At 39.6% G+C, this 26531-nt stretch overlaps 2 protein-coding genes across 6 annotated transcripts in view; one reads left to right on the top strand and one right to left on the bottom strand.

The window, feature by feature from the left end:
- Positions 1 to 26531, top strand: part of Fak (protein tyrosine kinase 2 Fak) — a 330869-nt gene that overhangs the window by 273809 nt on the left and 30529 nt on the right. For all 5 annotated transcript variants that reach the window (XM_065229902.1, XM_065229903.1, XM_065229899.1 and 2 more), the window contains one exon: positions 16605 to 16912. In XM_065229902.1, the coding sequence (XP_065085974.1) occupies positions 16605 to 16912 (308 nt within the window). The remainder of the gene's footprint in view (positions 1 to 16604; positions 16913 to 26531) is intronic.
- Positions 1 to 26531, bottom strand: part of LOC135708017 (ninjurin-2-like) — a 379282-nt gene that overhangs the window by 270901 nt on the left and 81850 nt on the right. The gene's annotated exons all lie outside the window — the stretch shown is intronic.

Here is a 26531-nt window from a genome sequence, read left to right on the forward strand (position 1 = left end):
GACAAAACAGTCCTCAGGACCACCATAAATTATTGTAGTTTAAGAGTTAACTTTCATTGAACATTCGCTCGCCTTCCTGCCAGCCACATCACCCCCAAAGCTCTTTGATAATGTACCCAGCAACAAAACGTTTGTGGTCAAATGCGTCAAGTATTGAAGTGGTACATACAAATTCTCGCAATGACCGAATACCACATGGCCATGTCAATTAACCAGAAACACTTTTTTAAATTTAGTTCGTTTATTTGTAAGGCTCAATCGCGTTAGCTTTACGGAGCCGATAATTCATTGTTATTTGCTTGTCACAAAATTAATTTAATTCTATGTCTAGTAGGAGTTGGGCCGCATACTCGTGGCTTACCCGAGGTTAGAGGGGTACATTGTCGAAGGATAGGAAAAGGGGAGAAGCTTGGCGGTAGGGTTTCGTTGTCTCATCAGAGCGATGTCACCAGTAGTGTGGTTCTAGATTCGTCCGGAGTTCAATGTAACCTCCGTCCAAGATGTCCATTGTCCCAATCGGTAGGCCAACTCGAAAGGGTACTCTGACGCACTAAATAGTAAAAATCATGTTGTGAAATTTGCATGTCATAAAATTCGCCTTCTTGCGAAAGAGTCCGCCTGGGATTGAGCAATGTGAGGGGACCCATACAAAGATAATCATATATGATCTTTCGATCAGCACACTCATCTGCTCCCTCACCTTTGAAAGGAAATAAGATGAGTGCCTACCTTGTTTCATCGACCGAATAGCCTCAAACCAGAAACACAGGTTTTCTCCAGGACGCTAGAAAAAAAGAAAAAAAAATCTTGAATTTATATGATTGATCGCGAATATGTCGCGATTGTGAAATTTTTATCAAGAAATTCTTCCAATCAAGTTCTCTTTATTTTTATTGTCTATTGAATAAGCCAAAAATTCGCACGCAAAAGCGTAATTTTGTTATCATAAAACGAACAGTTTCCGAGATGGGAAAAGTTGGTTCCCTAACACATTCGCTGAATATTGATACCGAGTACTGAGCATGCCAGACGGTATCTATCTTTATGCCTTTTAATGCAAATTTTAAGCCCCTTCTATTTAGAGACTTATGCCAAAAATAATCGTGCCGAATTCTTTTCATAAAACGTATACACGTACGTATCGTCCGGTATGCTCAGATTCTATGATTGATGTGTTTTCTCTAATACATATTTCATTTGCGCACCGTTATCATCTCCAAGTACATCGAGGGAAAATTTGCACAGCTTTGGTCTAAACTGGCTTCCAAGCTTCCAACCCCTCGGTCAATTTCAGGACCACAAATGACTGGAAAAAGAGTTAACTTTCAAGTAAGAGTTTGTATCCAAGACATATCGTCCAGGATTGGCTTGTACTACATGGACTACATGGACACCGACAAAGCACCTCAAAAACAGAACTCTCAAATTGCTTCCTAATTTCAACCTATCGAACTTTTTCACTGATAACGAGTTAAAAAATTAATTTATTATTTACTATACTTTTCTGTAACATGAAAACTACCTTTCGCAATCCTACGTCAAAACTACGATCGTGTCTTGGATACAACCTCTTACTTTTTCAAGTAGATTTTCACGGAAAATGAAATGTACAAATTTATTCACCTTCTCATACATACCGTTAGGTTTGATAATGAATCACAAATTGTTAAAATATTGTTAAAAATCTGACACACTTTCTTGACTAGAAACTAGGGCTACGAGCTATGATTCCATCCTAACGCATTGAAACACCATTGAATTCGCTTTGGCATACGGATAAAGGTCAACATGGAAAGGCAACGGCGCCGGTGGTGTAGTGGTAAGCATGATTACCTCTCACCCCAGCAGGCCTGGGTTCAATCCCAGTCGGCGCCGCCGGGATGTTCTGAGGCATAACATCTCTGATCACGCCTTCCTTCGGATGGGAAGTAAAGCCGTTGGTCCCCGGTTCATGAGTTGATGGGTCGATAGGTAGGGTCCAGGTGTGGGAGCTGCCTTCCTGGCACGTCGGTAGCATTGGAAACCAAAGGAAAAAAAAATGGAAAGGAAACATTGCTTCGGACATTGTTAGCTGTTGGTTGCAATAGAGGGATGGGCGTTGACGTTTTCTTCTTTTCTTTGCATCAGATTTAAAGTTATTAAGGCGTTTGTATCATTAAAGTGATCATACGTGAAATTGGTGAATCTATATAAATGTGCTTCCAACTTTTTATTCAATAATTGCCTTTAAATTTTTTAAATTTTATTATTAAGCGGGGAATAACTTAAAATCTTACTTTTCTTTTGATGGAGGGAGGGAGATTAAACAATTGCTCAAAATAATTTGTAGATTAGGAGTCATTGTACTCCCTCAATTGTATTTCAATATAATTAACAAAAATTCTGGAAATGGATTGTCCACTTGAAATGATAGATAGTAGCTTACGAATAAGCTGCTAACAATCTTTAGAATAACATATTCAGATTGCACCCAAATCACATTTTCCAAATTTTATCCTGATGAAACAAATTTGTTCAATAGTACACTATTTTTCTACGATTTTGTTATTTTTCAGATTTTATTAATCAGGTTGTTTTATTTGGTTAAAACCCATATTAAAAATATAGTCGAATTGCATACATTTTTATTAAATGTAAATGAATTTCCAGTTATTATCCATGACTGCGTTCTTGGTTTTCTAGCTTCTAAAAATTCAAAACTATCTTTATAGCATACACGGGAAAAAAATCCGATTCCATTTTCTTGAATAAAAAATCATGAAATTAAAAAAACTTGCCATCCCATCATGATTTCGTTATGGAAATTCATGATTTTATAATGCAGCGGAATCATGACCGCTTCAAGCGTTACCTGTAACACCGTGTTCACCGCACTACAAAGGTATCTCGTATACGCCTTTTACTTTCCAGCTTATACAAGTGCTGATATTCTAGGGGTCAACGTATGGGTTTAATGATCGTAAAGTTCTTGGTTCAAATCCAGTCTGATTCTTTATTTTATTTTTTACTTATTTTGGTTTAAAAGCTAAAAGTTTAATTCATGAATTTAGTTCATGATTTCAACTCGGATGATTCATGATTTCGGAAATCTTGGGTGCGTTACGCAAACAAATCCCATGATCTCATGAATATAATTCATGAAAATACACTATGTTTATGAAATCATGAGTCATTTTTCTCATTTTGGAGATTTGATTTGTTCCCGTGTAGCAAAGCATAGAACAAGCTGCACAAATTCATATGTGGAACGAGCTCCAAACTACTGTTAAGAAGAAGACCCACCTCCATCCGGTACTGTTAGATAGTAATTTGGGAGTAAGCACTACCTCTTAGACAAAGGATGTTTCTCCTTAAAGTAGCCCAGAGCTGTCCTGGCATCGTCCTTGCAACTGGTGGGGATGGGGAAGGAATGTTAGTTCGATAATTACTTAAGAGAGATGCAGAGAACTCTAAGACACCTCATAAATGTCAAAGGAATTTAGGATTTTTTTAGTTGGAAGGTAGGCCCTAGGCTACGCCCAGTCGGCGTTGCTGGCAATCATTATGTTTTTTTAAATAAGTCAGCAATAAAGCTAGAAATCAGAGTTCATCCTTTGATGTTGCCCGGTACCTAAATAAGAATAGTGTTAGGATTATGCTGCTAAAAAGCAAAACTAAAAGGATTAAATAACTGGATGAAAATAACATAAGCATTAAGATATGTTATGACTAGTCTGAAAGTGAGCTGCAAAAAGGAAGTCATGATCTGTTGACGTTTCGAATAAGAGCTGAAAATAAATTATGCTGGTGTCAAATACGTTCTGCTATTCTGCTACGAGTACCTGACTTTTTTCCTATGCCTACGCAATTAAATTCTATTTAGTTTACCAATTCATAAGCTTTTTTAAAATTCAAAACTATCTTAGAGGTCTCAAAATATCTTTCAAATTTATAACAAGTTTTCAATTCCGAATTTTTAAATTCAAGTAAAGAGAAGCATCGCGCTCTGTTTCGTTTACAAATAAACTCTGTCACAAAACAATTTTCATGTTGACAAATGTTGCTGTTTCCCATTTCTGTTATTCACCGCAATATATTCACACACAACTCCACACGAATCTTTCAACCCGTTAAATCAAGAATACCGTATTATTTTTATGCTGAACCCATGCGAACCAAGCAGCTGCCACAAATCACAATCTGTCTCATGTCCCTTGCCAAGCGTTCGCTGGTATTTTCAAAATTGAGTTGTTTGATTTATTCCTGTCGTTCCATCCGTCCGTCTGACCGAGACACACTCACTCACCTACGGCAACGTTCCACGCGCAGTGGTGACACTTACTTGAAAGCAGGATGTTACACGAGTTTTAAATCCAACTTGTGCTGTTCTTTGATAAGTCACCATTTGGTAATACGTTACGTACACCCAATGCTGTAGGTGTTTGGGTGAACCCATCTTCTTGTTAGGCAAACTGGAATTGTTGTCTCTTTATGATATCTGAAATTTCTCAAAAGTGATCTAAGCCCGCACTAATGGGAGCATTGCAGTAGCATGACATCCCTGCTATTTGCGTGCAAGTGTGCCAACTTCAGCTCCTTCTTCAACGCTTTTTGAATGAAATCGACCCCAACGGAAACGTCAACCACTAAGTTCGAATAACCGTGGATTTTAGACCGTTGTAAACCATGTCAACAGGTTGTAGCGACCAGCAGCGGGTAGATTAATTGCTCCGATAAACTTATGTGCCAACTTTGCCGCATGCAAAATAAAACGACAAAATCCGGTGCAGTTTCGTGACAGTCAATTTGTCGAAATAACTAAACTACATCGGCATCGACAGCATCGACTGCTAGAAGCGAAAGCAGCAACAAATTTGCGATGACGATTGCAGATATAACAGGCAAACATTTGTTCGGGTTCTGTGTTCCTCCCATACGGGTTGGTTCATGTTAAATGAGCATTTATTTAAAGTCAGATGTCTCTAGTTACGACAGCGACCGGCGGTGGTGGTATCCTGGATATTGGGTGCATTTAGATTGCACCAACAAACAGTACAACACCCATTGCCCAGGAAGTCATAATGCAGCGTAAATTTATCTGCACCATCAAGCACCTTTTTGCAGCCAATTCAGCACCATCTACTGGTCGGTCGGTCGAGCAACTCTTTGGAGTTGCTGGAGATTAGTACTGAGCTCGAGAATCTGATGAAATACCAATATTGCGATTTTCGATATTTCTGAACTGGGCGTTTATTTGGAGTGGGATCTAAAGTGGAACACGACACGGTTTATTTGAGTAGCATATTCAAAGCTGATCTTGATTAATAGTTGTAGGCAGGGAAGTCGATACATTTCGATCTTCATACTCGTTCAAGCGACTAGGCCTGTATCGTGAGGCTGTATACCATCAATGAGAGTCGGACTAGTTTTTCCAACCCACGATTTTGTTTTGCGTATGTCATCGATTACATCTGCCTATTTTTTATGTCGAAGTTCCCTACATTTGCTATTTTCAGCTGGAGACAGGTCCATACATTTGCTTGGATCCAACCTAAAGTCAGATCGATGCGAAAACTACCAAATTGCGTGAGTGTGTCGTTTGCGAACCGACAAACCAGTTCCATTTCCGGCTAAAGAGGAAATTTACTAACAACGTGACACATCAGTAGATAGCTGAAAAAAATCTGAACAACGCATGCAACCTCGATACTGATTCTGCTGCTGCAGTTTGCCCGAGCCGACTGCAACACGTGATAACAATAAATTGTACTGTCCCGAGTCCCGATGAAGCCGGAGGTGTTTAAAAATCTAGGTCATATGTAAATCTTCGCCGTCGCTTCACGCTGCATCGTGTACCAATCAACCATTGAATTTTGTATGACTTGCGATGTTGCTTTTGAATTAAGAAGGCATGAGGATTATTATGCTTGTAAACATGCTTGTAGACATTTAACGAAGGCGGAAAGCGTGTGCCAGAGCTAGTAACAGTCGATCATCTATGAACATTGGATTCGGGTAGGGATGGTGAATCAATTTTTGTGCGTGCAGCATCTCGAAGACATTAGGACAGAGACGCATTTTTAACCGGGATTTATGAGGTGTTTTATGCGTGTTTCAAGGGGTTCCCGAAAGTCGCAAGTATAAAGAGTTGGCCATAAAACACACCATACTGAAGCCGTCAGGATCAATACCCGCTTGTTTAATTTTCGTGCACAAGGTTTGACCACCTGGTTCTGCTTGAAATTTGTTTATAGACGCAAATATTATCTAGGAACGATACATCAATAGATTAGGGGATGTTCATACGCTACGTAGACACTTTAGGGGGAAAGGGGGTTGGCGAGTGTCTAAGGTCCATATAAATTACAAATTGTATGGACGATTGTCTATGCAGGGAGCGTAAAATTTCTAAACATCTGTCTACGTAGTTTATAGAGGTCAAAATTTTAATATGTTTGTGACTTTTGACTTTTTGACTTTAAATGATCTATATTTCTTGTATTTGTTTGGTTTTACATAGGGAAAATGGCTCTAATGTTGGCCTATAAATCTAAGTTTGGGCCCATCACTAAAAATCTGCTATTTATCAATATTTTCTAGATGAACTCGTCATTGGGACGGTACTAATGGATATTTTGGGTGCTATTGAAAATTTAGTCGATTGCTGAATTTATGTATCGGCCCAAATTAGAGGCATTTAGGCCGACATTACATCCATTTCTCCTATATGAATTATCAAGTGACACAGATGCGTCTTTTCAACTTTATTTCGATTTTCATTTATTATTTAACGTTCCTAGTCATATCAGGACTGTTTTAAAGTAAGACCACCTTGGTGGTATTGGCTTGTTTTAAATTGGAAAAAGGAGACTACTTTTAACTACTATTTACTACTACAACTAACCTACAACTACTAGATACACCTAACCTACTATATACAAATTGCTTATCAAAGCATGTTCTGATATATTACATTTTTGTGCAAATTTAGTCTTAAGTTCGTTAATTCTGGAATCTTTTTTGGGAACACCTGCCTCTTCGTGTAAATTTGTTATTCAAGTGTCGAAAGGACGATAAAGGATCATCCCAAGCACTCTGTTTTGTGCCACCTGGACTTTGTTCCTGTGAGTTTGAGCACTTGATTCCCACACCGGTGCAGCGTAGAAAATTGCATTGGCTATGATTTGATTGTAGACAGCCAGTTTGTTAACCCTAGAAATCAGCGGATACAAACACCTAACTAAGCTTTAATGTCTTTTCTATATACGAGCGGAACAGGAGCTTTTCATCGAATACCATTCCAAGGTACGTAACTTCAACAGACCACTCAACCCTAGTGCCGTCCATGACTACAGTGCAAGAAGGTGCCGGTATCAGTTTGGGCGATTGCCTGTGCAGGAACATGATAGTTTGGGTTTTGGAGGCATTGATTTTGATTTTCCAAGTTTTTGCATATTCAGCAAAGGAGTCAAGGCATCGTTGTAGTTTGTTAGTAATTTCGCGAGGCATTCTGCCCTTGACTGATATCGCGGTATCATCTGCGAACAGGAAGAACACGCAACTGTACCGAGGAGAGGAATGTTGGAAGTATACAAGCTGTAGAGAAAGGGGCCAAACAAACTGCCTTGCGGAATGCCATTTAACGATACCTTGAACGACCTCTGCTGAAGGTAGTTACGGATAATTTTGACCAAATTCAACGGTAAATTGAAGTTACAAAGCTTGTACATAAGTTCGTCATGCCAGACATTGTCAAATGCCTTTTCGACGTCTAGCAAGGCCATGGCTGTGGACTTGGATACAGCCTTGTTACTTCGGATGTTGTTCATCACCCGTTCTAGCTGATGAGTGATGGAGTGCCCCATCCTGAAACCAAACGGTTCTGGTAGGAGAATATTGTTTTTCTCCACAAACTTGAGCGATCTATTGACAATAAGTTTCTCAAACAATTTGCTCAGCGCTGAGAGGAGACTGATCGGTCTGTAGCTTGACGGCAATGCTGGATCTTTACCGGGTTTGCGGATCGGTATTATTTTTGCTATCTTCCAGATGTTTGGAAAGAAGTGCAGCTCCAAGCATCTGTTGAAGATGGCATTTAAAACTGCATAGACTTTCATGCTAAGCCTTTTTATGATTAGGTTAAATACGGCGTCAAAACCGGAGGCCTTCTTATTCTTTGAATATTTCAGCGCTGATAAAATCTGTTCAATCGTAATTCTATCCTCCGGAGGCACGGCACAAGGGGAGTAATCTACATTTTGGACGCATCGCGTCACCTGATTTTCGAGCGGACTTTGGATAGTTGAGCCAAGCAAATGCGATGCAGCAATATGATTGCCAATCGCATTTGCTTTCTCTTGTGGGGTAATGAGCCGATTGTCATCATTTCCGACTCTGAGAGGTGGAACGGGTTTGGGATGAGTTTTCAGCACCTTGACTACCTTCCAGAATGGACGGGAGCGATCATCCTGATTCTGAAACAACACGCCCGAAACTTTCATTTCGGAGTGCGTCCATTCTGGAAGCAATCTGCCTGTTCAGATCGACCATTGCACGTTTTTAATCAGATCACCAGTCCTCTGAAACTGGCGCCTACGCACATTTCTCAAGCGAATCAGTAATTGGGTGTGGGAATCAATGGCAACAAACTTGCCCCTCACATGAACTTGTCGAACACACGTCTCGTCAGCCAAGGATATGGCCTGGTGGAGTCCGGTCAATGTCCTCTACGGTGTCAAGCGGCGGATTTTCATCGATGTTTCTGTCAACCACATGCCCAAACTGCACCCAGTTAACATGATGGTCATCTTTGCGCAGGCTTTGAGCAGTTGCAACGTTGATGCCGACTTAAGCCACCTCGGGTTGGTGGTTGGAGCTGAGATCGTTGATCGCCATCGGTTTAGATAGTCCAAAGTTCGATAGAAAAAAGTTCAACGTGGAAGGGTTTCCCGCCGGAGAGATAAATGCCGGTTCATCCGGTAATTTCACTGCATACAGCCCATGGTGCGAGTGGTCGAAGAGCAGACGTCCGTTCTGATTCCGCTGATAGTTCCACCATGCTTCGTGTCGGACATTTTTATCTCCCCGAATGCCGAATCGCGAGTGATGGTGATCAGGTCATTCTTGAATTGTATGCCTAATCCATTACTAGCAGCACACTGACGAGGGCAATATACGGCGATCAACCGGACGTTTCCAGTTGGTGATTCCACTTCCACACTAAGGGCTTCGATGATAGAAGTGCGGATATGGGGCAGCGTGCAGAGCTTGATTCCTTTCTTGATGATGATCACAACACCACCCCCCTGGAGTCGATACGATCAAGCCGGATAATGTTATGATTAGGCAACCAAAAGCTGTCACCGGTTTTGAGATGGCTCTCTGTTAGGAGACCCATGTCGATACTATGCTTGCGGAGGAAATCAGCTATCTCGAGCCTTTTTGCTCTTACAAAGCAAGCGTTCCATGTGACGACATTTATCGGCTTAAACGCCATACTGAATAATAAACTTACCGAGCACTTGGATCTGTTCGGGCTTGCTGTGGCACTGACGAAGAGTCATGTCGACGAAAATCTTCATCAGCTCATCCGCAGAGAACAGATCGGGATTGACGTTTTGTGCTGATGGTTGTCTCCAGAATCCAGGAGGGGTTGGGGAGTTTTATCCAGCAGAAGCACCAGACGTTTCTTGACGAGGGCCGGATTGCACCGGCGGATTTGCTTGACCGTGTTGCGTACACACTTAATTTTTTTTTCGCTGAGATTCCAACAGCCGAGTAGTTCTGCAATTTATGTTGCTGAGATTCAGTAAAACAATTGCCGAGACTCAGCTAACAAATAAGATTTTGCTGAGATATCAGCTAACAAATACATATTTTGCATAGATATCAGCAAAAAGAAAATGCCGAGGTAATCGACTGTAGGAGATTTTACCGAGCTAGATTAAGTGTGTAGAACGAAGCGGCGGGAAGTCCTCCACTCTGAATGCCGGCGTATTGTCCTTCTTTCGTCCTGGTTGGTTTCTTATGGACGCCTGCTTTCGGATCCGCACAGTTGGCGCATTTGGCCGTTTCCGACTCGTGGACATCACACTCGGAGGAGACATGGTTTTGGGCGCATTTGCCACAGCGCGGCTTGATGTAGCAGTTTCGGGTGTCGTGCCCTAAATTCAGGCAACGTTGACACTGGGTGACGTCGTGACGGCCTCCACGGTATGGCTCCCATCGGACAATGATGGAATTGATGGAGCGGATGGCCTTCAACGCATTGAGCGTCCCCGTTCCCTTCTGGAAATGCACCGGGAACAGGCAATCCGGATACTTCCTGACGTTCTCGTCCCTCCTTGTCATCCGAAAGACGGGAGTTGGGGCCAGCTTGTAGCGATCCTTGATTTCCGCTTCGACTAACTTCGGATGACCACTTTGAAGGGCGTGAAGAATTTTGAGTGAAGAATTCCACCTTAGACTTCTTCAGATAAGATGTGGCCAGCTCATATTCCGCTTTCGTGCGCAGCATCACCTTTCTTCCGATTCTACTGAGTTTGAACTCTGTTTTAACACGAAGCTCTGCGACACGAAGCTAGCGATGAGCGTGTTTAGAGGTGCATTTTTCATTACCAACGGTGGTAGTTTGGCGTTTGCCGCATTTGGGCTGGCATTTTCGGTTTCATCAGCTTCTTCCTCTTTTTACTGCGCTTTTCCGTCACAGCTAGTTGGGTATTCCCATCGATGGGAAGAACAGCAAACCTGTTTGCCGTAGGTACACCCGAGCTTCCTTCACCGGGTTCCTGTTTCTCTACCGGGATTCGAGCGATGCTTCCCCATTTCGGGGCACGCACACAAAAAACCGCTTTCTCGTGTTGTTCGGAAAGTTCATTGTGATAGTGTTCGCACTCTCTACACTATCACAATGACTTTCCGAACAACACGAGAAAGCGAGCTAACGCCGAACTGAACTGCTTGACGATCAAGCAGAGAATGCCTTCCCGAGCAAAGGATCATACCAAATTGATAACAAGTTCTGATACCCGGTTACCAAGATTTGATAACTGAATATGTTATCATTGTGGTTGTTATAACACAAATTATAACAAAAAATTACTCCGTGGATATCAAAAAAATAACTGATTTAGTTATCATTGAAAACATCTTGATAACAAATCCTTTTTTTTTCCTTTGGTTTGTTTTTTCCGTCGATCTTGTTTTCCGTGCTGAGCACCAATGCTACCGACGTGCCAGGAAGGCAGCTCCCACACCTGGACCCTACCTATCGACCCATCAACTCATGAACCGGGGACCAACGGCTTTACTTCCCATCAGAAGAAAGGCGTGATCAGAGATGTTATGCCTTAGAACATCCCGGCGGCGCCGACTGGGATTGAGCCCAGGCCTGCTGGGGTGAGAGGTAATCACGCTTACCACTACACCACCGGCGCCGTTTACATAACAAATCCTGTGATCCATGTAAATATTTTCAACAAATTTCAAATTATTTTATTGATTTGGTATTAAAACCTTACGCAGATAACGAAACATGATTGGCAGTGTGTTTTTTTTTCTCACCATGCGGATAATATTTGAAGTTTTAAAGTAAACTTGCATCATTCCATATTCTTTCATGATAACAAATGATAACAAAATTAGTCGATGTTGATAACTAAATTAGTTATGCGATAACAACAGAAAACAAAATGATATCTGGAATAACAAGACTTGTTTTCAAGATGATATCAAGTTGTTAGTTTACTTTGCTCGGGTTATGTTAGAGTAGTAAAATTTACGTTTATTTTTTGGTTTTTTATGTTTCAACATTTGTTTTAACATTTCAATTGGTTAGCCTTTGGCTCTTCATCTTGGATCTAGTTAATTAGTTATTCTAATGTGATGATTGCGTTTATCGCTAATTTACAGGATACCCTTTTATGGGATTGTTTTCGTTTGAATTTAAAAATTTGATAACCTACCTATTTGAGCACAGGAAGCTACCTAACAACTTAAACTAGGTTGCCAAATCACAAATGATCTGGTGGTTTGATCCCAGACAGGCGACTCTGAATCTTTCCAGCGTGGAAGTCTTTCGCTCCTGGAGTGTTTGAAGACCGGCCAGGTGGTGAATTTCAGAATTACGAGTTCGCGGTGGACTGTTAAGGATCATTCTGAGGATCTTGTTTTGGATCCTCTGAAGCTTCAGGTGGTGGCACTTAGCACAACTCTCCCAGATTGGCATACCATACTCAATAGCCGGCAAATGATCTGCTTATGGACAGCAAGCTTGTTTCTGAGGGACAGGGTGGTCTTCCTGTTTAACAGAGGGTAGAGCAACCTGATCAAGATGTTACACTTGGTGGATGTCTTGTCCACATGGGATCGGAATAGCAATTTGCTATCGAGGGCTGGTATGGAAAATCATTTGCATTCATTTTGTGCATTCATGTACATTCATTTCCCCTCAACTTTTTTCATCAACAGAATTCCGCTTATTGATGTATGGAGTTTTTGTAGGTTTTGTTATTAACTACAACAACTCAAATCCGTATCTCTTATGCATGACGAACCAGAGCGAATAGAATCAACTACTGTTTTTCAGTGAATGTATTTCACAGTTTGAAAAAAAAAGTAGCAAGTTCTGCCAGCTCTAATTCGTGATGCATAAGAGATACAGATTTGAGTTTTGGATAAAAGTTGTAGCTAATAACAAAATATACTAAAGCTCTATACATCATTTTGCGGAATGTTGTTGATTTAATAAGTTAGAGGCAAATGAATATAAATGAATGCATGAAATGATAATAAATGATGTTCCATGCCTGATCGAGGGTGAGACCAAGGTAAACTACTTCACTCGACCATTCAATGGGAGTGCTATCAAGATGGACCTTGACGTTAGCAAGTGGAACAAGCCGAGTTGAATTCGAGTGTGGAAACAGATTGGTTTGTGTTTTAGCTGCATTGATACAAATCTTCCTTGAAATCTTCAAATAGTCGGACAGAACATCCAGGCCTGATTGTAGTTTACTCGCCAGAGCACGGATCACTCGACCCTTATAGATGATGGAGGTGTCATCTGCGAACATAGACAGGAAACCACCACCCGGCAGGGGAGGAACGTCTGACGTGAAAATGTTCAATAGGATAGGCTGAGATACCCCTTCATCAACGTTGAACCTATCAGAGGGGACATGGCTCAAGTAGACCTGGAATGATCTGCCCGACAAGTAGTTTTTGACGATCTTCACGAGGTAGATCGGAAAGTTGTATCGATGCAGATTGTACACTAGACCATCATGCCAGACATTGTCGAACGCCTTCTCGACGTCCAACAATGCCATGGCAAATGTATTGGAAACGGACTTATTCCGCTTGATGATGTTAGTAACCCGTGCGAGTTGGTGGATGGTAGAGTGGCCTTTCCTAAAGCCGCATTTCTCTTTGAGAAACATGTTATTACCATTTGAAAACACCAGCAGACGGCTGAGTATCAACTTTTCGAATAGCTTCGAAATGGAGGACAAGAGGCTGATGGGGCGATAGCTTTTGGCACTGGTAGGATCTTTGCCAGGCTTGTGTATTGGAATCACTTTGGCTAACTTCCGGCATGCAGGGAAGTAGCCAAGCTCCAAGCATTTGTTGAAGATAAGGGTAAGATGGTTCAAGAAGTCAATGCTCAAGTTTTTCAACTCGAGGTTGACTACACCATCCATACCCGCACCCTTCTTGTTTTTAGTGCTTCTAATAGCTGCTATCACCTCATCAGCCGAAATTCTACTATCATCATGCACTACTACGGGGGTGTCAGCGACTCTAGACATTGCCTTCAGTACGGTAGGCTCATGGGGGCTCACCATGGTTTGACCAAGATTATAAGAAATCACAAAATGTTGCCAAGGGCATTGGCCTTTTCAACTGGGGTTATGAGTAGGGATAGGTCCAAGTTCTGGTCATCAGAGGAAAGCGGAGGGATCGGTCTCGACTTATTTTTCAAAATTTTGGCCATCTTCCAAAATGGTTTTGTGAGTTGAAGCACGACAACAGCGTTGTTTTATAACTTTTCAGATTCAAACAGATCGATGTGCAGCAAAGTGGTACCGTAAAACGGGGTAACATTGATAGTTTTTTAAAGTATATTCTAAATATTGTTTGCAGCAATGAATGTTTTTCAAATCATATATTTTTAAAACAAGTACTGAGGATCCAAGAGTTAATTCGTTAGTAATATGTTTAACTTAAATTAAAGGATTTACACATTTTTTTTAGTTTTGTGACCGAACTTCAGTATTTTGATTTGGGGTTACTTTGATAATGCTCGATGAATGTAGAAAAAAATGGGTGAAACTTAAACAATTCAGTTCAAGAAATATTAAACTTTGAATGAGTATATAATCAGAAAACCTCATAAGCAATAGGAATACAACATTGGATTTGTTATGGCTATATCAGAAATACATTTCAAAAGTAATGGTTTGAGTGTTTTTTTCAAACAGGCGAAAAACACTAAAATTGTTTTTTAATATGTTTGTATAATATCAGGCATAACATTTGATAACGGCACAAAATCTTTTGTAAACAAACTTTTTAAGGCCCTTTACACGCGAACCAAAGTACGCCTACGCAAACCAATACCACTTTCGGAAAGGTGAGAGTTGCCCCTATCCAAAGATGTTGTTGGTTTGCGTGAGCGTACTTCGGTTCGAGTGTAAAGGGCCGTAGAAAGTTTGTTTACAAAAGCTTTTGTGCCGTTATCAAATGTTATGCCTGATATGTTGCACATACTAGATAAAAACTATATACGATATCAACGGAAACCTACAATATGGAACCAAAGTTTCAAATTTGGAAAAATCGCAGCGAGTAAATTTAATCTTTATATTATACTATCAAAGTTACCCGTATTATCAAAGATACCCCGTTTTACGGTACTCGATTATGACCACTGGGTTTGGAAAGAACGTATATTTCATAAATGATAAAATTATCACTTTTTATTTGTAAATTTTTCAACAGTTTTTTTTTTTTTAATTGAAAAAGCATTTATTGCAGCAAATTTTGAGAGTTTTTAACTATCGATTGGTGCATTTGTATTTCAATTTCATCTATAAATGACAAAGTTATAAGTGTTCAAAACCTTACACCTTTTCGTGACGGTCGCAATTTTAGAATTTTGATTTACCCCCAGTACCTTCCCGTAAGATGTAGTCTACGTCAAAATAATCAAAACAACTTATATTGATATGTCCTCGGACAAACAACTGAATATATCCTGCAGAGAGGGCTTGTCAAGTTCCCATAGCAAATGCACTTATTCCCATCGTAATCCAGAAGCAAAATCAATAAACGTCTCTCAACCGTCATCGGTATTGACTAACGCCTTCGCAGCTTAATTCCATCGAACAGATCGAAGGTCTTCCAGGTTGGTTTAGCACAAAAGGCGCATCCAAATTGACACTTCAGCTTCATTAAATTCAATTTCCCACTCGACTGCACAAAACAAGGCGTGAAGGTTGAGTTTCATCCCAGTTTGCATCGTCTCGGCTCGACTCGACTCGGTTCGGTTGCATGCAGGTTCATCAATTACACACCATGATGACCTTACCGCTTACTGACTGACTGTCCGTCCCATTCGCGTGGCTAGAGGTGTGGGTTTTATCTTCCAGTTCCACATGGACTTATCACATTTGTCCCGTTTCAATTTCCATATTTCAACCACTTTCCAGAGGGGTTGCGCGTCGATTTCTGATCCTCTCGCCGAGTGGCCAGCCACGAATCTGCGGAGGCTGCAAAAAGGACAATGAATCGGCTGTGTTTTATTGTTATTTCAAAATGTTGCCAACTATAATGCCTGCCAACGGACGATTTGGTGAATCATTCTGTGGTCTTCGTTTTGCAATATAAATTTCAAGCATCCAAATGACGGCTATTTGCGTGATGTTGAATGGTTATTGCTTCTTTCTCGGTTCTTATCTTTTCTCCAGCTTCCAAGCCACTTGAGCCGGGGCTTGTTTCATCGGTTCTAAATTAAAACAAAAAAAAAACACACACACACAAAGCATCAAACGCAAAGAAATCTCAGATCGCGCTGTTATTTTGATAAAGTTTATACGGCTCAGATTCATTTCATCTGGGAGATGGTGCTCTTTTTGCTTGCATCGAACCCCAGGGGCATATATGCCGAAAAAAATCGCAACAAATGCAGGATCAGTCAGAATGGTATACACTTTGAAGCTGAACCACATGCTGATCGCGATTTGCAACCGATCTTGTGGAAACGCGCAACTGAGATGCGGTGTACAATTTCTGCATTCAATATGGGAATATATAAATAAATCATCGGTGAGTAGTCAATATGCCAACACTGAACCGGGCAGACACTGTGCTGTTTCTGGGAATGGTACACGTAGGGAGACAGAATGGCGCTTTGAAAAGGTAAATTCAATGCTGCTAGGGTTACCAAACGTGATTTTTTTTATTGAGTATATTGTTACATATAAACGGGTAATGTGAATTATCTGGATTGGATTTTGGGTACTTCTACCTCCAGTGCAAGTAACACTTGAACTTTTCCAATTGTTGCATTGTTGCTTTAAAAATAAACGTGAAAATTAATTTTCAACTTTTTCTTGTCCTTCCAGCTACGATGGTTCCGGCAACGGTCTAGGTGAGCCCCCGTACCGGGGGCATCACGGTAGCCCACACTCGTCGCCGTCGCGGTATTCCTACAACAACTCAGCCAAAACCAGCATCCAGCATTGGCGGACGTCCAGTGCCGGTGCATCGGACTTCAAGCGTAACTCCCGACTCCGCAGCTCGACCAGTGCTGTGCCCGGGGGAGGTGCTGGGGGAGGCAGTAATTCCAGTACCAGCAGCACCGGTTCCAACATGGTCGACCTCAACATACCGCGTGGCCACTCGCCGCACTTTAGTCCCTCGAGGCAAACCAGTGAGTATTTGTAGTCGCAATCCGCAAGGGTAACCAAAACCGATCTCCGACAGTATCAGTTTCATTCATCAAACCGAAACCAAACCCGAATCCAATCCCATCACCAAAACGGTCACGTTGGATAGGATCTCCTCCCCAATTATTCCACACGCGCGGCTTTCAAATGACAACACGCGATGAAACTTGATGCGGGTATAGATTGGAGCCGCACGTAAAAAAAACCACTCCATTCACAGGTGCTGCAGTTCATATCGGGTGGAATTTTATTGCGTGTTTAATCTCGCAAATTTGTTGAAATACCACCAATTACATACACAAGGTTCGCACTTTGGCGAGCGATTGATTAAATTGATTGTAATTGTTTTTTTTTTTATCGAATCAATCTTCATTTTGGCGGTGTCTGTTTACAAAACTTAAATTGCACTTAATGTGCATGTGACAAGACAAGAGTGTGGTCGATATGTTTATATGTTGTTTCTGACGAACGGGGGGAGCTTGATGATTAGGGTGAAGTTGATTACAAGAACGTTATATTTTCTTTCGCACCACAGCCTTTTTTGTTTTGGAAAATGTGAACTAATTACAAATGATAAGTTCCCGATAATACAAATGATAATTCCCGGTTATTTCATAGTTTTTCTGATTGTTTTCAATTTCCGGGCTATTCCCGGTTCTCCCGGTTTTCCCGTTTCAGTGGCCACCCTGAATTTATTAAATAATTAAATACTTTTAAGTTATTCCTTTTTGTTAATTTTAATCCCCCAGACCTACCCCGAGTATACCATTTTGACTGATCATGCACTTTTTGCGGTTCTCTTCAGCATATATGCCCCTTGGATTCGATGCAAGCAAAATTAGCAGCATCTCCCAGATGAAATGGATAGGAGCCGTATAAAATTGATTAAGATAGCAAAGAGATCTGAGATTGCGTTTCGATTGATTCGACCTATTTGAGTCATGTCAAACATAAAATGAAAGTAATATTTGACGTATTTCGCGCCAAATCGTATTCGGAGCTGGCAGCACCCTCTCAGATTTCAATGAAACTTTCTGGATATGTGGACCTTGACTAAATAAGCCACTTAGCATATACTAAGTTTTTCCAAAATTTATCTAGACTAACCTTTGAGAAGGGCCAAACTTTTTTTGCCGATTTTTTTCGAAAAAATATTATGGAAAAATGACAACTCCTTCGGACATTATCAATATAGGGGAAATGGCTCTAATGTTGGCCTATGGATCTAAGATTGGGCCCATCGCTAAAAATTTGCTATTTATCAATTGTATCTAGATGAACGCGTCATTGGGACGGTACTAATGGATATTTTTGGTTGCTATTGAAAATTTAATCATGCTGAATTTATGTATGGGCCCAAATTAGAGGCCGACATTACATACATTTCCCCTACCTGATGACAATCACCAACTGTTCGTGGTGGCCACAATTGCTCATCTTATCTGGAATGATTGCCACTGGTTTTCCACGCAAGGTTTTCGCAATGTTCCGCAACATTACATTGTGCAACGGCATAATCAAGTCATTTTGAATAGGTTACTTGTGTACTGGCAATTTTTGGCACCTTCCGCCAAGCGTTTTTGCAGCACAGGATCGTAGCTAGCCACCAACTGGGATTTTGTAGCCGCTTTGCCTCACTAGCAGCAATCATAGCTGTTTTTTGGTGGTCCAGTTCTTCGTCGATACCTTTCCTGGTTTTGAAATTCTTCCACGCTTCCATACTACCAACATGGGTATCACTGCGATTGTGTTTGCCCAGCAACTCGGTCACTTTCTTCCAATTTCTTAACCCTGTGGGTATCATTGTAATAATGTTTTGCGTCATGCTCTTCTTTACAGGTTGAAAATATAAACCAAAAAAAAAATATATTCTTCGAGGTACTGGTATCATCTTTTATTCCGTTACCTTTCTGAAATTTTGTGCAATACGTTTTTGTATATGTTGAAGGCATTGTTACAGTTTATTTTGGACTATTTCAAAATTTTGTAAGCCCTTATATGCTGTTGTAGTTACACTTTACTATTACCGTTGCGAGTACGTTGAACCTAGTCATTTTCAGCAAAAATTGTAGTTCTTATTTTTTCCAATTTTGACCGAAATGCCAAGGCTAATAGGATCATTAAAAAGGTTTAAAAATATGTAGCGATTGAAACAGCGCACAAAACGATTTTAACAAGCGAATACAAAATTGTTAACGAAATGACGACTTGTGCGAAGGATTGAGCAAGTCTACCCTGTGCCAAAGTACCGCCAGTCAGGTTGACAGGAAATGATACCGTACATTTAACCTGTTTTGAAGATGATATAAAGGACAATCCCTAATTTATTGCAACGCACATAAACAGCTGTAAATTTTTAACCACGGGAACAAATGACTTGAAATTGTCAGAGAAGATATTTAGACAAACTCTTAGTAAGACAACAATAGGCGAACTAATACCCACTTTTCAATTTGGGAATGCAAAAGCTGTACATTTGCAAAAAAAAAAATCCATCCTCAGAATTCCTTGAGGTTCTTTTCGAAATTTTTAGAACTCTATGAACTCTTTCGAAATTCTTCCCAGAAGTCCTCTGGAATTATTTTTAGAACTCTTCTTGACTTTTACTCCGAACCTCTTGGAACTAAAATTCTCTTAGAGTTTCAGAAGAATTTTCTCAGTATTATCCAGAAATTTTTCCCGGAATGAGCTTGAAATTATCTGTTCTCCCTTGAAATGTTCCTCAAAATCCCTTCGGAATTTCACTCAAAATTTAATTTTCTCGGTATTCTTTTAGGAATCATCTAAGAACTATCTGCAGGATTCACTAGAAATTATTCGCAGAATTTTCTTGGAATACTCCCCAGAAATCTTTTGGAACAGCCTTCTCGATGGAATTGACGCAATAAAATATTTATATATTTTACCTTCAAATCAGGTTATCAAGAAATCAAGTTATTTTGTATCATAATTTTATAAATGTGGAAATAAATATCTTATTTATAAAGGGAGGGGGCAATTGTCCCCCCCCCTTGCCCCCTCCTATGCACGCCAGTGATGATAATGAAGCTAACATTTTCAAGTTTATTATAATAAACTTCAAATGCATGTATTTTTGCATGATAATTGCTCATTAACAAGGCTCTTCACCTGCCTCACAATGTATGTTAGTGCTTTGAATTCTGCTACGACTTTATTCACGGACCAAGACTTTGATAATACTGTTATCTGATCTTTTCTGTCAGCTCTAAGGGAATTGAACTTCTCCTTTAGCTGCACAATCATTTCTTCGTATGCCCTCTACTTTGCTAATATCTGCTGTATCTAGGCCAAATATATTTTTTCGCACTGCTTGTGTAATGTCTAGAGATTTTTTTGAACGATAATCCATGCTCCTCGTGTTCCTCGATGAAATTGGAGATAAATTCAACATTTCCACAAAACCATTAAACTTCTCAACATTGTATGGGCGTTGCAGATCATCTGCTGGTGGAACTGACTCCAATGATGGAACCGATGGTACCGTATCTGAAGGAACGAAGAAAATAAAAAAAAATAATAAGTGCAATTAGGAGGTTGCAGTTAAAAGTTGATAGAATCATCAGGATGACTGTTCTTACCTAGCACATCTAAGGATTGATGACCACTCGTTGATGGACCTAGATCATCACTATGCTGCTGCCCACTAGTTGACGGTTGGATATTTATTCATTTCCAACCGATCGGCGTTTTTGACGTAGGATTACGTCTTTTGGCAACATATTGGGGGTACAATTTCAAAAAACCAGAATCGACCGCATTACGAAAAGAGGTCAGGTTTTGACCACATATAACTCTGTCAATAGCAGATGGATTTTAATTCTAAACAAGCCAATCGATTGGAAATTTATTTACCAATCTGCTAAAACGAACACTTTATTAATGTTCAATAGGTCACTATTGAAAAACACAAATGTCCAACTGGTGCAATGGTGATCAAAATTATCACCGATTGCCTGCAAACAGCGCATTCCCTAACACAGATTTAAAAATCGAATTCTATCCTGTCTCACAGCAGCATCAGCAGCAGCAGTGCTTTCAGCGTGTGGTGTTGAATATTGTTCTCCAGTACATAACGAAAGGCAACCTGCAAGCAGCGAGCTGCAGAGCCCACATGAGCATCCATAGAAGGAAGAAGAAGCCGCACCGCTATGGATCGAAATCCGTTTCTTCGTGAGTCGCTGTGGGTCTTCTATGCCAAGCGCGTCACCCTTGCTCCCGGACCACCATAAATTTGTTAAAGAGTATGTTTTGGATATTTGTCAAGGTCATCAATCGAATGTCAGTTCCCGCAAGCAGCTAGCTATCAAGGCTCAACCTGTCTATAGAAGGTGTGGAACTGTAGGTCTAAATGTATTGGTGCAATATGTGGGTCATCTATGCCAAGTGCGTCACCCTCATTCCAAACAACATACAGCTAGCCAGCCTCATCCGTGTTGAACACCCTAATAGCTCAGCATTACTCAACCACTACGACAAAACGGTCCTTTCTAGGATCACCATAAATTATTGTTGTTTTAAAGTTCATTTTCATTGAACGTTCGCTCGCCTTTCTGCCAGCCACATCACCCCAAAGCTCTTTGATAATGTACCCAGCAACCAAACGTTTGTCGTCAAATGCGTAACAGTATTGAAGTGGTGCATACAAATTCTCGCAATGACCGAATACCACATGACCATGTCAAGACACTTCGTAAGGTTTTTCCAGGACGCTAAAAAAAGCAACAAATTCTCGAATTTATATGATTGATCGCGATTGGAAAAATTTGAACAAGATATTCCTCCAATCAATATTCACTTGTTTTTATTATCTATTGAATAAATCAAAAATTCCGTGCATTTTGTGCACGTAAATGCATTATTTTGTCATCATAAAACGAGGCGTTTCCGTGGTTTCCCTAACACAGTCGCCGAATATACCAAGTACTGAGCACGCCAGACGGTACCGATCTTTATGATGATGATGATGATGATGATGGTCCCACCTCTTACCCCTACAAAGGTTTGAGCTGGACGATTTATCTTTAAGATAATTGAATATGACATTTTAACCAGGTTGGCAAACAAAATCGAACTGGTTTCAGTTACAGATATAAATTCCCTCTAAAGTTTACAGTTGCTTCACAGCGATATAAATGTGGAAAAGCTCAGGCGTCCACCTCTTAGTTCGCCTTTTTGTCCACCTAAAATATTCATAAGTATTACAAGCAATCAAGAGTTAATGAACAATCAACAAAGCATCCTATTACACTAGCAACCCCGCAATCTGATGCTATCATAATTTTCAGCAATGTCAGGAATGCTCACGAACCCCTAACATTTGCCAGAAAACTTACTACTAACTCAAGGTATCTTTCAAATAAGCTTCAAAATTGCATTTTTTTTTTTATCAAATGTTAAATTCAGTCCTCTTTATCCGTAATACGCGCGCGAGGCTCAAACCTTTGTAGACTACATTTTTTTTTTAATTAATCTACTATAAAATCAAATATTAAAAATCCATCATCACCCTCGTGGCGAACAGAAATAGTTTTGGCAGTGCTACAATAATTATTAAAAAGTCGTTATGACAGCTATTCATATAAAATAATCCGTTAGAGATAACTTCGTCAAGATACATAATTTGTCAATTCATAAAAAATCACTGGATAACTGTTCAAAAGACAGTTTTAACAAGTGAAATGCAGTGTCTTTTAAATTCTGTAAGTGTTGCTAAACGTTTGATATGTCTAGGCATCGAATTGAAAACATTTATTCCTTTATAATATAATGAATTTTGTGAAGCACAAGTTAAGAAATGTGGTCAACCGCGTTTCTAGTATTATATCTATGAAAGTCACTTCCTCTTTCAATTCGATCATACAAATATCGAGGCAGCAAACCGTTAACTACTTTAAAAATGAACACCATAGTCAAATATACAATTCTTTGCTTCACCGACAACCATTGTAAGGCGTCTAGCATCAAAGTTGAGGAAGTGAATCTATTACATCTCAAAATCAAACGCATTATTTTATTCTGCAAGCGCTGTATTCTCGATATTTGTGTTGCATTGGCCAGAAATAAAATGGAAGGGAAAAAGTCAAGATGAGGAGAGATGATTGATTTGTATAGCTGTATTTTACTGGCAATAGTTAAATCGTTTTTCAGTCGACATAGAATTCCATACTTCTTGGCAATTTTCTTGATGACATTGTCAATGTGAGAGTTGAACTTAAGTGTGTCATCAATAATCACGCCAAGATATTTAATCTCCCGAACGCGATCAATAGTCTCATCATCAATTACAACAGAGACGTTCTCATTTACTCGATTCCGCGAAATTACCATAAATTTAGTTTTACTTGTATTCAATTTTAACTGCTTGTACTTCAACCATCTACTTAGAGAACGCAAATCTTCATTCAAGTGTAAAACGGCATCATCTAAATCCTTAGCTGCAGTGAATAACACAGTATCATCTGCAAAAAGATTAATGTCGCAAAATCGTAAAACACGTCGCAAGTCATTAATATACATAATAAATAACAGGGGCCCTAATACACTTCCCTGGGGCACTCCAAGGGTATTCCCCATGGGACTGGAAACAGAATTATTAAAAACAGTCCGTTGAGTTCTGTCAGACAAATAGCTTTCAAACCATTTATATGCAGTACTCGTAATTCCAAAGCGCTTGATTGATCTCAACAATAAGGGCCTAGAAATTGTTTCAAAAGCGCGTTTAAGATCCAAAAAAAACAGCAACAATCGTATCTTTACACTCCAAGTTATTTTTCCACTTCGCTAATACCAAATTCAACGCGGTTTCACAAGAATGACCTTCCCGATATCCCGATTGTTCTGGTATCAACAAACTATTACTATTTAAATACTCCAACAGCTGGCCTTTAACAACAAGTTCTAAAATTTTCTCTAATGTGTGCAACATGTTGATGGGACGAAACTCTTCGGCTTTAATCGTTCCAGCAACTTTTTTAATAGGGACCACTAAGGATTCCTTCCAAATTTGTGGCACATGTCCAGTTTGTAATGATTCATTAATAAGGTCCAGCAAGATGTGGCCAATGACATGAAAGCATTCTTGAATAACTCTAGCATTAACATTATCTACTCCAGCCGATTTTCCTAATGAAAAACAAATAACTCTAAGTTCATCTAATGTGATTGGGTGAAAAACTTCAAATCTACAACTACTATTAACTGGCTGTTTTATTTCGTCAGGTTCATCGACCAATTCAATAGATTGATTAATCAATGAAACGCTATCTACGAAATAATCATTAAACTTAGCTACAATTACTTGTTCTGACTGTTCTAATGTGCCATTAAAAGTTATGGACCGCGGTTTGCAATTACTAGGTTTTAATAAAGATTTCAAAATTTTCCATAACTCTTTGCTGTTGTTTTGATGCTGATCAATCTTCCTTTGAACATATTCACAACGAGTTTTCTTTATCGATTGTGAATACTTATTACGCGCGATTGTGTACCTAGTCCAATGATTGTCATTATTAGATCTACAAAAGTTTTTGCACAATTTGTCCCTTTTCCGTTTAAGACGCAAAAGATCCAAATTGTACCAGCTGTTCGAGTTTTTCAAAGAAACAAACTTTTGCTCAACTAGTTGATTGGTACACGTTTTCAAAGCGTTATTAAGAACAGCTGTAGATTCATCTAAGTTACCGGCCGCGAATGGAAAATCCAGGCTTCTCTCAACAAGATTCGAAACAGCTTGCTTCGAATATTTCCTCCAGCACTTCAATTTTACAAAATTATCGTTATCGTTAACATGGTCTAAGACATTAATCACTAAAGTCTCATGATCGGTTATTTTCAAATCAGTATCCGTAACTGAACAAATTGGAATAAACGTGGTCAATTAAAGTTCTACTGTGCCTGGAAATACGCGTATACTCATTTACCGTTTGCTTTAAATTAAAAAACTCAGCTAAACGCTTCAAATGATTCGAATTATGGTTATCACGCCAATTAATATTAAAATCACCAGCCAATATAATTAATTTACTAGAATCAAGGAATGTCCCAAACCAGTTCTCTAAAACTTCAACAAAACGCTGGTCACTAGAACTGGGAGAATGATACAAAACACCATAATTACCCATCTTCATGCCACGTACAACTGTAATGCCCAAGAACCAGTTGCCATCAATAACTTCGTTGGTACGAAGGTTGAATTGAACTGATTCTTTGACATAAATAGCAACACCGCCAGTGTGTCTAGAATGTGATAAACAAGCAGCAACAATATATCCCGGAATACTATACTGATCAAAAGCTTCAGTTTCTACAATATGAGTTTCAGATAAGAAAACTAAATTTGGACGTTTTTCCTCAACAATCTGACGTATGCCTTTTGGTTCAAATTTAAAGCTCCTCCTATTAGGAGCATTATGCCAAAAAAAAACCTTGCCGAATTCTCTTAATAGAAGGGGCTTAAAATATGCATCAAACAGTATAAACGTAGGTACCGTCCGGTAGGCTCATATTCTGTGATTGATGAGTTTTCCCTGATAGGGGAAATGGCTCTAATGTTGGCCTATGGATCTAAGATTGGGCCCATCGGTAAAAATCTGCTATTTTCAATTTTACCTAGATGAACGCGTCATTGGGACGGTACATATTTCATTTCCGCACTGCTATCATTTCCAAAAACATCGAGGAAAAATTTCCACAGTATTGTTCTAAACTAGCTTCCAAGTTTCCAACCCATCGGTCCTTTTCAGGACCACAAATGACTAATAAAAGAGTAAGAGCTTGAATCCAAGACATATCGTCCAGGACTGGCTTGTACTACATGGACATCGACAGAGCACCTTAAAAACAGAACTATCAAATTGCTTCCGAATTTCAACCTATCGAAATTTTTCACAAATAACGAGTTAAGAAATCAATTTAATATTTACTATACTTTTGCTGTGACATCAAAACTACCTTCCGTAATCCTACGTCAAGTCTACGGTCGTGTCTTGGATACAACCTCTTACTTTTTTATAACTGGGCTTCTATTATGAGATACCACGCTACGGAATGACTCACTAATGCTCATCGTCTCATCAATTTTGTGGTTATATCCCATAGAATGTATTTTTTCTACCATCGTTGATGATATGGCCCGTAACTTATTTCGGTTGCATCTCGGATTATTTATGTTTGCACAACATTTCAATCCTTTGAGCCTTCGTTTACTACTTTGGTCCATGATAATAATTTTACTAAAACTTGTCTTCACAACTTTCGTTATCAGATTGACTGTTGCTTGTATGAAATCAACCTTAGTTTTATAGTGCTCATAGGTTGAATGAAGTGGTAGGTATATAATGTTAATGGTTTAGGTATAAATTACAGAAGGGCATATAGAATTTTGATGCGATACGTTGACTTCCCAAATCTTTGTTGATTCGAAAGAAGATCTCAATTTAATTTTATTCATACCTAATTCTTTATGGATAATTTTAGCTAAGAATGCTAAGTTGCTATAGAAGTATCGGATTTTACCTCAGTAATATAATAAATTATATTATTTTCTAATGATATAAGCCCTGTTCATATGGAATTCTCGATTAA

This window comes from Ochlerotatus camptorhynchus, unplaced genomic scaffold, assembly GCF_037179485.1.
Source record: "Ochlerotatus camptorhynchus isolate MF236.1 unplaced genomic scaffold, CSIRO-AGI_Acam_v1.1 ptg000324l, whole genome shotgun sequence".
In the NCBI taxonomy this organism is placed as follows: domain Eukaryota; kingdom Metazoa; phylum Arthropoda; class Insecta; order Diptera; family Culicidae; genus Ochlerotatus; species Ochlerotatus camptorhynchus.